Source organism: Chelmon rostratus, chromosome 23, assembly GCF_017976325.1.
Source record: "Chelmon rostratus isolate fCheRos1 chromosome 23, fCheRos1.pri, whole genome shotgun sequence".
In the NCBI taxonomy this organism is placed as follows: Eukaryota; Metazoa; Chordata; class Actinopteri; order Chaetodontiformes; family Chaetodontidae; genus Chelmon; species Chelmon rostratus.
In genome coordinates this window covers 2,530,076-2,543,212 of record NC_055680.1, presented here as the reverse complement: position 1 = coordinate 2,543,212, position 13,137 = coordinate 2,530,076, and the positions used below count along the sequence as shown (strand labels likewise).

At 39.7% G+C, this 13,137-nt stretch overlaps 1 protein-coding gene across 1 annotated transcript in view; it reads right to left on the bottom strand.

The window, feature by feature from the left end:
• Window positions 1–13,137, bottom strand: part of ank2b (ankyrin 2b, neuronal) — a 99,749-nt gene that overhangs the window by 35,046 nt on the left and 51,566 nt on the right. The window contains exons 19-29 of the mRNA XM_041964765.1: window positions 12,512–12,709; window positions 12,050–12,148; window positions 11,778–11,876; window positions 11,334–11,432; window positions 11,153–11,251; window positions 10,409–10,481; window positions 7,110–7,251; window positions 6,008–6,116; window positions 5,142–5,245; window positions 3,572–3,610; window positions 1,878–2,102 (exon numbers count right to left, since the gene is read on the bottom strand). Coding sequence (XP_041820699.1) covers window positions 1,878–2,102; window positions 3,572–3,610; window positions 5,142–5,245; window positions 6,008–6,116; window positions 7,110–7,251; window positions 10,409–10,481; window positions 11,153–11,251; window positions 11,334–11,432; window positions 11,778–11,876; window positions 12,050–12,148; window positions 12,512–12,709 — 1,286 coding nt within the window. The remainder of the gene's footprint in view (window positions 1–1,877; window positions 2,103–3,571; window positions 3,611–5,141; window positions 5,246–6,007; window positions 6,117–7,109; window positions 7,252–10,408; window positions 10,482–11,152; window positions 11,252–11,333; window positions 11,433–11,777; window positions 11,877–12,049; window positions 12,149–12,511; window positions 12,710–13,137) is intronic.

Below are 13,137 nucleotides of genomic sequence, written 5' to 3'. Positions count from 1 at the left end.
GTGTGATGTCTAGACTCTAGAGGGCCATAAGTACCAGATGAAGTGGTGTACAAGACAGATGCGCAAACATGACAGGACAATAAGGTATGGACAAAATAACATCTAATGGAAGGGTTTGTAAAGGAAAACTCTGAGACTGGCATCCATGGATTGTTTCATATGCAAAACCCTACCCAAGGAACTTTGTCCCCGGCGGGCCGAGCTGGAGGATTCTGCTAACCAAACTCTCTCCCTCATTTAGAGGTGGAGGGGCACTGGGGAGGTGGAGTTTACTGTGTGATCAACCAAGCATCCATACGCAGCAGTGAGGAAGAAAGAGCACACACAATGTTTTGGTTGGGTGCAAAATAGGAAACTTGAGGGACTGATTTGAAACAGGTGAGAGAGACTATTAATGCTTATTAATGCAGAATTTTTAGCTGAATGTCTACGGAGGACAAAGAGTTCAATATTAAATAAATGAATAAATAAGAAAACAAGAAATTAATAATTATGTGAATAAATACTTCCAAAAAATATGATATGAACACAAAATTAGGAATGATTCAGTATTTTTTTTAAAGCTCAGTATTACATTTCTTTCCCCTTGCCAGTTTTCCTTATTACTCAGTTTTAGTTCCAACAGTTTTTATTTCAAAATGCTAATTTTTTTACATGGCATATTGCTTTCATTAAGCCACTTTCGAGTAGTATTTGTCTGTTAATCAAGACAAACAGAGCCTCGATATGATTTGTGGTTCTTTTTGGTCTGAATAAACGACACACATATGATGTGAAAATAAGAAGAAAATTTCAACTGAAAACTTCTACAATTAAATCATAATTATTTCCAACCAACTGTTTTTGTGAAAACAAGCTGGTTGAAATAATATTTCAGAATAATGCACTGAAATGTAAAATTGTGCTGGATTACCTCACAGTTTCATAGTTGTATTGATTTGACTGAATTTATCCATCCAATTATATAAACAAATAAACTGGTAAATACATGCTGCTTCGTATTTATCTTAATTATAATTCTGACTGAATAAAAATAATTTTGAAAACTTTGGGTCTCTCTATGATGTACTTTTTTACAGGCCGGTAGGACATTTTTGCAGTTTGAATCTGTAGAATTGTTTCAAATGATACCACTTTCATGTCACACAAATAACAAAAAAAATGATCATTTACATTCATAATGGGAGTGATCATCTTAAATTAGAGTGAGGCAGGATTCTCTGAGTTAAATACTCAAACATTTCATATAAACACAAAACATATACATATATTTCAGTAGTTTTGGTCAGAGGAAACCTCTGTCATGGCAGCAGCTGATAGGTGATGGATAACTGGATGGAAAACTTGAATTACAGGTCATACTGTACACACTGGCAAACTCATGTCCGTAGTACGAATGTGGTTATGTTAAACTATCTCAACATTACCAGCAGAGGGCAGAATTTGGGGCCACATATCAAACCAATCATGGTGCTGAATGTGGAGTTAATAAAAATTCATCAAGGGTTAGGGATAAGGGGAAAAAGAGTTAGACCGCAGCTGTTATGAAAGAAAACAGAGCATGCTGAAGAGCGAAGACTAACAGATCCCTGGTGCTGGGAGAAAGCAAAGAGCAGAGATAGAAACAGTTTTAGTAAGGCAGAGGCAGAGGAAAAATTAATCTGAAAGAAAAGGGGCAGCAAGTTGTAAGCCTCTCACTACAACCCAACCTACCTTTAAGTAGCAATGAAATGATATTACATCTCCCTGTAGTATCAATACATTTACTTTCTGGTGTCTGCACTTTTTGCTACCTTTCCCTCCCACTTAACCCTGCACATTTACTAACTTTAAAGGCATTCATTCATTCGTTCTCGCATCCATCCCTGAAGCCTTACCCAAGGAACTGTGCTCCAGAGGGCCCCACCTCGATGAGCCTGCTGGCCAGGCCCTCGCCCTCAACCATAGGGGGCATGGTGGCCAGACGGTGTCTCTTCACCAGCCGGCACGTCACCCGTGTGGGCGCACTGCACTTCCTGGGCGGGATGATGATGCGTAGGCCGTTGTGCCGGCAACCACGCATGGCTCCACCCCTGGCATCCACCATGAAGCTAACCAGGAAGCTGAGGTGGAACAGGAGATATTTCCACAAATTAAAGACATTTATCACTGATCCCATTAAGTGATGAGAACATAGACATCAAAGCTACTTGCACATGCCGCTAATGTGGATGTTTAGTGTTGTCAAATTGAAAGATTTTCTTTAAATTGGAAATGACATTCATCTTGAAAGTTCAATTTTGATTTTGGAAACAACAGTTGACAAAATAATCTTCACCCATGGCCCATTCACTAACTTGTTCTGGAGCTTTTGACCATATCACACAGTTTTCATGTGTAGTTAAGGCAAACCAATGTAACTCTAGCTAAACAGTGGCCACTCTGGCCAGGAGTGGCAATTACATCATAATGCTAAAGGCTAAAATGTATAATTACAGTAATACAACTAACAGCAGGCTTAAAGTCAATGAAAGAAGTTATATTGTGCTTTAAGGCAATTTTTTGTAAAAGCAACCATAAATTAAAAAGCTCTATAATGCTAAGAAAAACTAAATAATAAAGTCAGTCTTACTATCATTCATTGTATTTTATAAGCCATGCAGACAGTGATCTACTCGGGCTATATTGCTGATTCTGTGTCTATTTTCTCAACACTGAACTTTCACAGTGATCAACGGCTCCATCTCCATGAATCTTGTCAAACTGGATTAAACTTTTTAACATCAATCTTAGGACTCTTCGGACCTCACTCCCATGCAAAGTGGCGAATAGCGTACGCACATGGATCACACGCATGAGTGTGATGAGGTGACATTACAATCTGACCATACCCAGGTCTAATGTAATCTGACCCTGGCTTCAGTAAAGCAAACAACACAGTTTTTAAACCACACAGAGACATAAAAACAGGTGTTATTGAATTCAGCAACACATCAGGTGAACGGTTAGAAGACAAGGACTGCTGTCCTCCACTGCTGAAACATACATCAGTGGTTTGCTTCAGTACGGTAAGAAAATTAAGCTTATCAGTCAGAACACTTATCTGCTTAAGGACATCCAAGCTAGTTTTCCTGTATAAGGTGTACAATAATATATTTTTTTTAATATACGGTAATAATACTTGTTTTATGCTAAATATTCCTCAGGCTAACATGAAACATTGGTGGGTATGTTAGTGAAAATGAACAATTCACAAGACATTGTATGAAACCAACAAACTTGTCCTCAACTTTCACTACCTCTTTTTGCCCAGATATCCACAATTTAAGGTTTATTTTCCTTAATTTGCCGAATCACATGATCTGCCCATGTGGAGACATCAACTCTGGGACTCAAAATGTGGAACTAGGTGGAATATTTTTACAGTTTTACAATGATCTGACACATTGTAAACCCAAAGAGACACGTATATGAGGTAATGTCTGTTGAGGACAGTGACACATACACCTCTCCACCAGGAGAGCACACTGTGAGGGGAGAAAGAGCGTGATGACGATGAGGAGGGTGATTTAACCAAGGTGCAGAAGGTCACCTGCTGTGGTCTCCATGATCATGGCACGGAGAGGAATGGCTAAAAACAACAACCACATCAGACAGAAAGGAATCAAAAGTCAAGCAGAAACAATTCAGAAAAAGAGGACCGCTGAGAGAGAAAACGGAGCAGACGTGGGACCATCAGAATAAGGAAAAGAGGCAATTTGTTGTGGAAGACACAGAGCAGTTACATCAATTGTTTTTAGTTGAGTGATTTAAATCAGTATTTATAGTACTCTCACTAAATATGTTCAGCAAGAACCATAAAAAATGAAATTGTGAATGAATCACTCAATCATTAGTGTCATTCATGTTAATTCTATAATAATAACAACAACAATAACAATAATAATAATATAATGGAACAAATATCTTAGTAAGCATTGACAATATTCTGTGCTTTCCTTTGTTGCTTAAAAAAATAATTTAACATGACATTTGTTTCTTGATGACCAACAGTGTATCCATGGGGTTTTGGCATACGTCTCTGTGCAGGCACAGTGGTACTGCACCAAATCTGGCAACCTGACAACAAGACGCTACGCCTGGCTGTTGTTCAACAAGAAACAGTTCCAGCTTGTTTTCGTTTGTGCATAGATTCAACAAACAAGATGTAATCAGTGATCAGTGACCTTCAGAGGTGTTCACAGGTGTATATTTGAACTTTGTGTCTCGTGTTTATGCTAAGCTAGGCTAACCACAGCCTGACTTCTGCTCCCTACTTAACACATACACCCAAGACTGATATTGATATTCTCATCTCACTCTCTGACAAAAAACAAATAAGTGCATTTACCAAAATATCAGCCTGTTTCTTAAACCCCAGACTGATTCTCTGAGATGAATCCAGGAGTGTGTTTCTTTTGCGTAACCACATTTCACAACAGGGCTCATATGTCACTAAAGAGCTTCTGATCGAGATGAACTTTACAAGTGTAAAGACCCAGCAGAATTTGCTACTAAATTTATAATTTTGGGGTAATAAAAACTAAATGAAAAGTATGTACTGTATGTGTTTACATATTATATATATATATACTTTATTGTACCCTTTGAAAATTATCACGATAACTATTCATTGTTTTGTTGCCTAAAGCTGCTTAAAAGACAACATGGAGGATGATAAACTAATTACAGGTCAGGACTTTGTTACAGAACAATAATATGGTACTTAATGTGTCATACTGCAGAGGTACAATACATTCCCAGCAACAGCTACATAGTGAGAGAAAGCACTACATTACTACACTCCAAGCACCAGGGTGATGACAGGCAATTGAAACACAGATTTTGAATTAAAGTTAATGATCTAATTAAGAAATGCTATAATTAAATATAATTAAGTACTTGAAACGTAGCAGCTCAGCTATCAGGACCTTGATAAGATTGGGTTAATTGTTAATGCATATTCATGACTTTACAAGATGTTCTAGCTTCAGCATGCATATACGCAGACTATGTGTACATTTCATCCTGTGCACGCATATGTGTGCAATATGCAAGAGTGTGGCATTTTTATTGTTTTGTTTCTTGGCAATGATAATTTCCTCCAGTGTGACAGTACCTACCCAGAGTGAATGGGGCTGGAGGATAAAGCCACATTGTCCAGGTTCTCTGTGCCCCAGCTCAGACGGTATGAATCCCTCTCACTCTCCCTGGCGAGTGACGAAACCTGGAATCAACCAATAAACCTCTTATTAGACATATGCTAGTAATTACTGAATGTAGCTATACTAACTGACGATAATGGTTTCAGAATTTTCTTTTCTTGCCAAAAGAATGGAAATTCTCAGTCATTCAGGTGATTAAATGTCTGTGGGCCTGTCACACCTTGACGTCAAGGCTTCACTAACAAACATGTCATCCAACAACGCCTAAATTGGTGGCAAACCGGTTAATGCCAAGCCCGAACTTGGGAAGTGGAGTGTGAAAGATGTGGGTATGCACTGGGCAAGGAGGGCCTATTGAAACATGTTTCCAAATTACATTATGCAAAGGAAGGATCCAGTGTAGAGTTTGAGCTATTTTACCCCAAGGAGTAAAAGTCAGGATGTCTTGGCCTCTGCTGCTTCAGTTTTGACTTTTTTTATCTGTCACTTGCAAGTCCCCCAAATTTATGGAGGTTCAATACTAAATCACAGAACTTGCCCTTTAACTATAATCAACTAGCAACAAAGTGCACTCAAAGTATCAAAGTAAAAATACTCGTTATATAGAATTGGAAGGATCAGTGATCATTTTCATATAATTGGACCATTATTATTAATGCATGTAAGCAGTATTTAATGTTGTCGAGGTGAGGCTAAATTCAGTAACTTTATTCACTGTTTGGTAGTTTGATCTGTAACAGTTCTTTGTATGTTATGTTTTTAATGTAAGATATTCACCTTCAGAGTAAATGATAACTTTAGCTGTGGATGTATATGCACTGTACCTGGTGACAGTTGAGCATCTCATCCATCATGCCTTCATGTTTAGGGGAGTAGTAGCTGTGGTGGGTGGGTGTGAAGGACCTGTCGGAACTGTTGGAGCAGAGAAGAAAACTTCTTGTTCAACCTGACAGTAAAACAAACAAGCTCACAGGAACATTGCCAAAATAAAAGATTAACAGTACAGAGGTTAGCATTGTCTCACAAACATCCTACACTTTACTAGCTTAAGAGGCAAATACAACATACAGCTAATCAACAAGACTACAAATCTACAGCTGCACCACCACTACTGTGCACGACTGTAAGGCTGTACATGTTAAGCAGGTATAATGTTTAACAGTAGCATCTTAGCATACTAACATTTGCTAATTGGCAGTGAACACAAAGTGAAGTTGAGACTGATATGAATGTCACTGGTTTGCGGGTATTTGGTCATAAACCAAAGTATTTGACAAATTAAAGTTTTATCCTGATGATGCTAGACTTAAAAAAAAGGGAGGGGGGGTCATCAAAGTCATTAGGATTCATCCTCTGGGGACAATGAATGTCTAGACCAAAGGGGTGGACAGAGCACCAACCAACACTGCTACCCCTACAGCAGATGTCTAGAGAGGCTAAAAACACAAATTATGTTTTAGATCAGGACATGAAATCTAACTCATTACTAAAAAAAGACTCTTAAAAGACTGCTTATTTCACAGTGCTGAGGATTCTAAAGCCAGATATTTGGCCAGGGTCAGCACATACCTTTGCATTCGACTATGCAGGCATGACAAGGGAAACCAACGATGAAGTATGAGCAGGAGAGGTTGCAAAACACACACATACACATATACAAATACAGGTGGTTAGTGTGAGTTTAGTGTCCTCAACAGGAAAGGTGTCATAAGTACTGTACATACAGATACACACAGACTGATTCATGATAGGGTTAGAACAACCATACACAGCACGTATCAGTCAGTAGATAGGAACAGGATCGACACTGAAACACAGCTGGGTTTTTAGACCTTATAAAAAAGATTATACAACAGCTCTGTTTACTCCACGCTAATTGTTCTTGTCGCTTCTTGGCCAAGTTAAACGTGACCGAGCTTGACGTACCTGTCGGTGCGTCCCCCCTCCAGGCTGAAGCGGAGGTAGTTCATCCCATCCAGATACTGTCCTGGCAGGGAGTCATCTCCCAGCTCCCTGAGGTCCTCGGCCCTCAGATACTCCCCTCCATCACCTGTCATCGTGTCATCACCTTTTGAGGGAAGAGGGGAGGTGAGTTCATGAATGAAAACAAAAGAAACTGATTAAAGGAATATTTCAAGTTCCGGGGGGCATCTGGCTATTGGTCAGATTACTATTGATGAACATGAACCTAGATGATAAATGACTTAAATGTAGCTTGAGTGCTAACATATTAACATGGAATATGTTGAGCAATAATAGGTAATTAGTATTAACGAATACAGAGCAAGAGGAAAATATATGTTGTATCTTTGGCCAGTAGATTTAGACTTTTTAAAAATAAGAATTTATTCAACACATTTAACCAGGTCATCTTCTGAAATCTAGTTCACAACAATTCCATTTCTAACCTTGGAAAAAGTAGCTGTCAAACAGTCTCACCACAAGGACCATTGGCAGCCACTGCAACTATTGTTTCCAAGGTCAAGAATCAATCTCTCAAATTCAATTGGTTTCAATCTCTATTATAATTGTTATGTTTAATAGTATATATATTTAAACCAATATTGAGTTTTAAGTGCTCAAAAAAAGGAATGGTATAGACTGGTGACACTCACTTTTCAAAACATTTCTGTACCTCAATTTATTGTCATTTATTGGCTGACACACACACCATTACTGATATATCTGCAATGAGCTAATATTTATCGGCTTGGCTGATTTATCGGTCGGGCTCTAGAATAATGCACTTGCATCTTCCTGTGTTTTATGACAGTTTTGCTTCTCAGCTGAGCAAACCTTCCAGACTTAGCAAGCTTAGCAGCTGCATATGATGTTAGCATGCTTACCTTTTAGCTTCTCACTCTTGAGACAGTGCTACAGGATTACTATTATCTATTCTATTCGCAAAGACTGATTTTAGTCTGCGCATACTATCACTTAAACAAGTTTCTTCGTTCTTCCCTCTGTTGTCTCACACCAAACAGATGCATGTTATTCTCTGTGGTCATGTGTTATCTGCACAGTAGCGACGAAGCTCTACTGCTCTGCAGGGGTTAGCATCACTATGGGCTGCAGGTTAACCTGGGCCAAATTGGTCTGGATCAGCATATCTGGACTAGTCAAGCTTGTATATGTGTGTTAGAAGAAGAGAAAATAAAAAAGAAGTGAAGCGACAGACATTGTGTATTACACAACCTCCAGCCTCGAGTGCGATGTGCAGGAGCTGTAGCTGACTTTGGCCCAGGTCTGGCAGAAAGCGTTACGCTAGGCCAGCATAACAAGTGAAAAACATACTGTAGTTAGACAGAGAAGCTTGGGTGCCGTGAATATACTGGCTACCTGAAGAAGTAAGCATGTAAGGAGAAAAAGCAAATTTCAACCTCAGTCTTCTTAACTGTCTCCTCAAAGAAGGTCACTGATTCTTTTTATATGAGAAGAAAGCCTATAATCCACTAATTATGACCATAAAACACTCACACTGTCACATCAAATGAATCTCATCATGCTAATGCTAACGCCCACTTCATACTGCTAACGGAGCAGAGCCTGAGTTGAGGTAGAGATTAGCTTAGCAGCATCGCAGGGAGTCAGTCAGCGTGAGGTAAGAAATGAGGTACGAAGTGACAGCAATGTGGGCAAAGTCTCGCGGTGAATTTTATGTTTTTGTATTTGCTCAGAGTTTCCTTCTACTTCTCTGGAGGATAAACATTTTCAGCCTACACTTTGAGAAAAAACCTGCTAGCAAAACAACATTCAGTCTAGCTGAAACAGGTAAAAACAGATAGCCTGGCTCTCTCCACTTAACTCCCCTCAGAACACAGAAATTCTTGTTTTTTTACATTTCTCTTGGATATAACATATATGTACAACATCTTAAGTATTTAGCTTTTCAGGTTTTAGTAGATATATTTTGGAATTTTGGACAGCGTCGGGCTAGCTGTTTCCCCTTGCTTTATGCTAGCTGTCTGAAAACATGTCCTCACTCCGGCTCCCTACGTAACAGAAGATTGTTTATCATCTTTAAAAATCAAAAGCAAATTAGTACATAAATGACAAAATTATGTGGATTGATTTGAGCCAAACTGAATTTTCCAACAAGACCCTCATGCAGGAAATTCGGTTCAGTTCGACCTAAACCACTTTCTGTGTGTTTCTCTGTATCCAGATATAATATTTCAGTTAGTATCGCAGCATTGAACCAAACAGCAGCCGCTACAGGCTCGTTCACCATGCATACACCACCCCACTCCTGCTAAAATCAGTGCTGCAAGCCCCCACACCAAACACCGTGCTGAGTGCCGATACCTTCCTCATCCATGGGGTCGTCTGACATAACATCATCATCAATGGCTCTCAATGCTGTGGGTTGACAGCACAGTCACTCACTACCTCCGAAAATCTACCAGTAGCATAGAAGACCTCTGAACTCCCCTCAAGAGGCGGACAGAAACATACAACATAATCTGCTCTTAAAGTCTGACACCGATGTCGTTAGCAGATATTCAGTATTGACGCACTGAAAGTTTCCCTGTTAAAAAATGACATGAAATTAAGGGTTTCAGGGAGGGAAATTATCTAAAACAGTGCTTGAACGTCTTGTTACACAGTACTAGTTTGGTGTTGTTCCTCAAAAGTGCATTACAATACTTTTTATCAGAACAGGCTGTAAACACAATATCTGAAATATCACATTATACAGTTGTAATGGCTAATATGTAAGCAAAAAGTTGCCTTTTTATCTCTGTATACATCCATCAGACATGCAGTAATTACAGCAAATTTGGAGTTGTGCTCATGGCCACCTGACAAATCAAATATTCCCTCCACTTTTAGATCTGTTTAAATCTCCAACTACTGATGGAGTAATGTGGCTCTTGGCTGCTAGATGTTTCACTTTATCCCACTGGACAGCAACAAACCAACTTTTTCAGTTTAATGAAACTATCAATTAGTGCAGCTTGGAATAGCATAGAAGTTCCCTACTAGCAGTAATAGAAGTATGCACAGGCAAGAGGGAACCTGTGTTGAATCAGTCAGAGAAATTGGGCCAACCGCTAAGTTAAAACACACAAACGGGGCTTTGTCGTGGGACAGCGTATCTCATTAGTCCAACTCATCCACGGTGTTGTTGGACATGCACTCAGAACGCCACTTGAGTGCTCTTTCCATTACAGAGCTACGGCGTGGCTTAACGTTGACAGGCTTTAATGTACGACATGACTCACCCTCTTCATCGGAGACATCCAGCACTTCAGTCATGGTCTCTGGCACGTTCAGCTTGTGTTTCTCTGTCACCGTCTGGCAGCATGGGAGAAAGAGATCCCATTAAACCCTGTTCACACCACACTCAGTTACCTGTTTATTAGATAAATCTGGCTGAAACCAATGTAATGTAATACAACAATCCTGCGACAAAGCATCATGAAGGCTGTAATATGTTCAAACAGTTTTAAAGAGGTGTGACTCATCTTTATTGTCAGTTTGGAGGCTGTATTTTGTGCTGGTGTTAAATATTTAGCATTATACAAAAAGGTGTTTCTAATATTTACCCTCAATGATAAAAGTAGGTCAGACAAAATATGAAAAAAGCAAAGAAATTTCAAGCTTACACTTGAAGTTGTAAAATAACTGTAACTAAAGTAGCTCCAAATATGAGTTCTTAATTTTTATATGGAAATGGAAATTTAAAATCAATAATAAATCCAAAGAAATGTATTTGGCATACAGATGCGATCCAGGAGGATTCTGGGACCACCACTGCCTCCACTGAAACTTTGGTGTTAAAGGTCAAATGTTACCTACAATTCCTTCAAAAAACCCTACTTCACATTCTGCAAATTTTATATGAGAAATATGCATTTTTAGACATCTACGTTATGTTTAATGACTGCTTTAAGTGTATTTCAATGTCATAACCTTGAACTTTAGATTCTAACGGGAACTGAATGTGATGTAGATGTGTGACTGACCGTTGTGGTGGTAATGATCTCCTCAGTGACGACCCTCAGCGTGTCCACCACGGAGATGTAGCCCAGCCTCCGAGCGATACCCAGAGCAGTGTTACCATTCTGGAGAAGGAAGCACAGTGGATGAGGCGCCAGTCGGTCTGTGTAAGTGTGTGTGTTTGCATCTTTGCGTCTGTTCACGCACCACAGTGATAGCGTTGGGCTTGGCACCGTTTTGCAGCAGTACGTTGATGATGTGTGTGTTTCCTTGCTGGGCTGCCTGGTGGAGAGGAGTGTATCCATTCTGGGGAGGAAACAAGACGGGAGATAGAAGTGAAAAAGTCAAATCGATCATTGCATGAATTGATTGTTCATAGTTTGATCTGATTCTGCATGATCCTTAACATTCAGGCAGCAAATACAAAGTTGGTCTTGTTTGAAATACAATGAATGGGGCTGAATTAACACAGATAATAATAATAATATACATCTGTGTATTTGTTTATTATCATGGTCTGCAATACAACGAGTAGATATGATTCAACATTAGCAGCAACATGTTAGAAATAATAACAGTGGACTACAATAATAGCATAAACATGAAATAATGAATGTTAAAATGGTCCATTTGGGCTCGGATAATAAGTACCTTGGTCTTGGCGTTGACACTGGCTCCGTTCTGAAGCAGGAAGTTGACCATCTTGGCGTTACCATAGTGACATGCTACAATTAGCGGGGTGTATCCCAACTGCAAAACAACAAAAAAAAAAATCTGTTAGAATTTTCCAATCATGAATAAGACAAAAAAATACAACATGCATTTATGAGAAGAGTTTGATTTCAGCAGAATGGGACGTGACTTGTAATAATATAATATTGCACAATATCATAACCAATAGGAAAAAGTGTGACTGTTCATACTTTGGTCTGCTGGTCGAGGTTGGCTCCGTTCCTGGCTAGGATCTCGGCCACAGCCACTTTATCCTCCTGGGCTGCCAGATGGAGGGCAGTCAGGCCACTCTGCATGAGGAACACACACAGAACAGTTACGATACTCACAGCAGCCAAATTCAGACCACACTCTGCCCGTCCTGTCTTCACAAACAAACTGATGTAGCTAATTCCACATTGTAAGGAAGACAGATTTTGCCCTAAAAACAGCAGGTTTGTTACCTGTTACTCCTGGATTGATTCTCATATTATAGATATTTGGACTTAAATGTCAGGTAGTACAGGATTTAATGTCAGTAAATTGGACTTTCTTTAACAGTAACAGCACAATAGCGGAAATGAACAACTAGTGAGCAATTAATTGTTCCTAAAAATGATTCAACCCTCTCAGAAACACTTATTAGTCAAATCCAAGGCCAGTTTGTACAGTACCTTAGTCTGGACGTTGATCTGGGCTCCCTTGCTCATCAGCAGGGCAGCCATGTCTGCGTGGCCCTCCTGGGAGGCCAGATGGAGCGGAGTGACGCCCTGCTTGGTCAGAATGTTGGTCTCGGCTCCGTACTGCAGCAGCACTGTGGCGATTTCCATCTGGTTCTTCTTAGCCGCGATGTGGAGAGGAGTGTAGCCGTTCTGATTCATTGGGGGGGGACAGGGGAGAGAGACTGGCGTCACTGATGAGCGTTAACCGAGACTGAAAACCTCACATTCCCAAATGTTTCTCAGGAACTGACATATCAGCTCTGGTTCCACTGATTGGTTATTGGTTGTGTATGTATGTAACACACATATAGAATTGAATAATGGAAACAGAAGAGGGGATTTTTAACAGTGAGGAAATAGAAGCCAAAATGTTGCAGGATTTTGCTTTAAAACCTGAAGGCTGCAATAGGAGGAGGCCGTTTTACATACGCTTTAGAAACGTTCCCTAACTGAGCTCATTGTTGCCCCGCAAGGTTTGGTGCGCATGGTTTTAAAGCACCCGGCTTCGATATCACATTATGAGGCAAAACTCCTCCAAAAACAAATCAGTGAAGGTTTTTTACAAACAGATGTGTTGG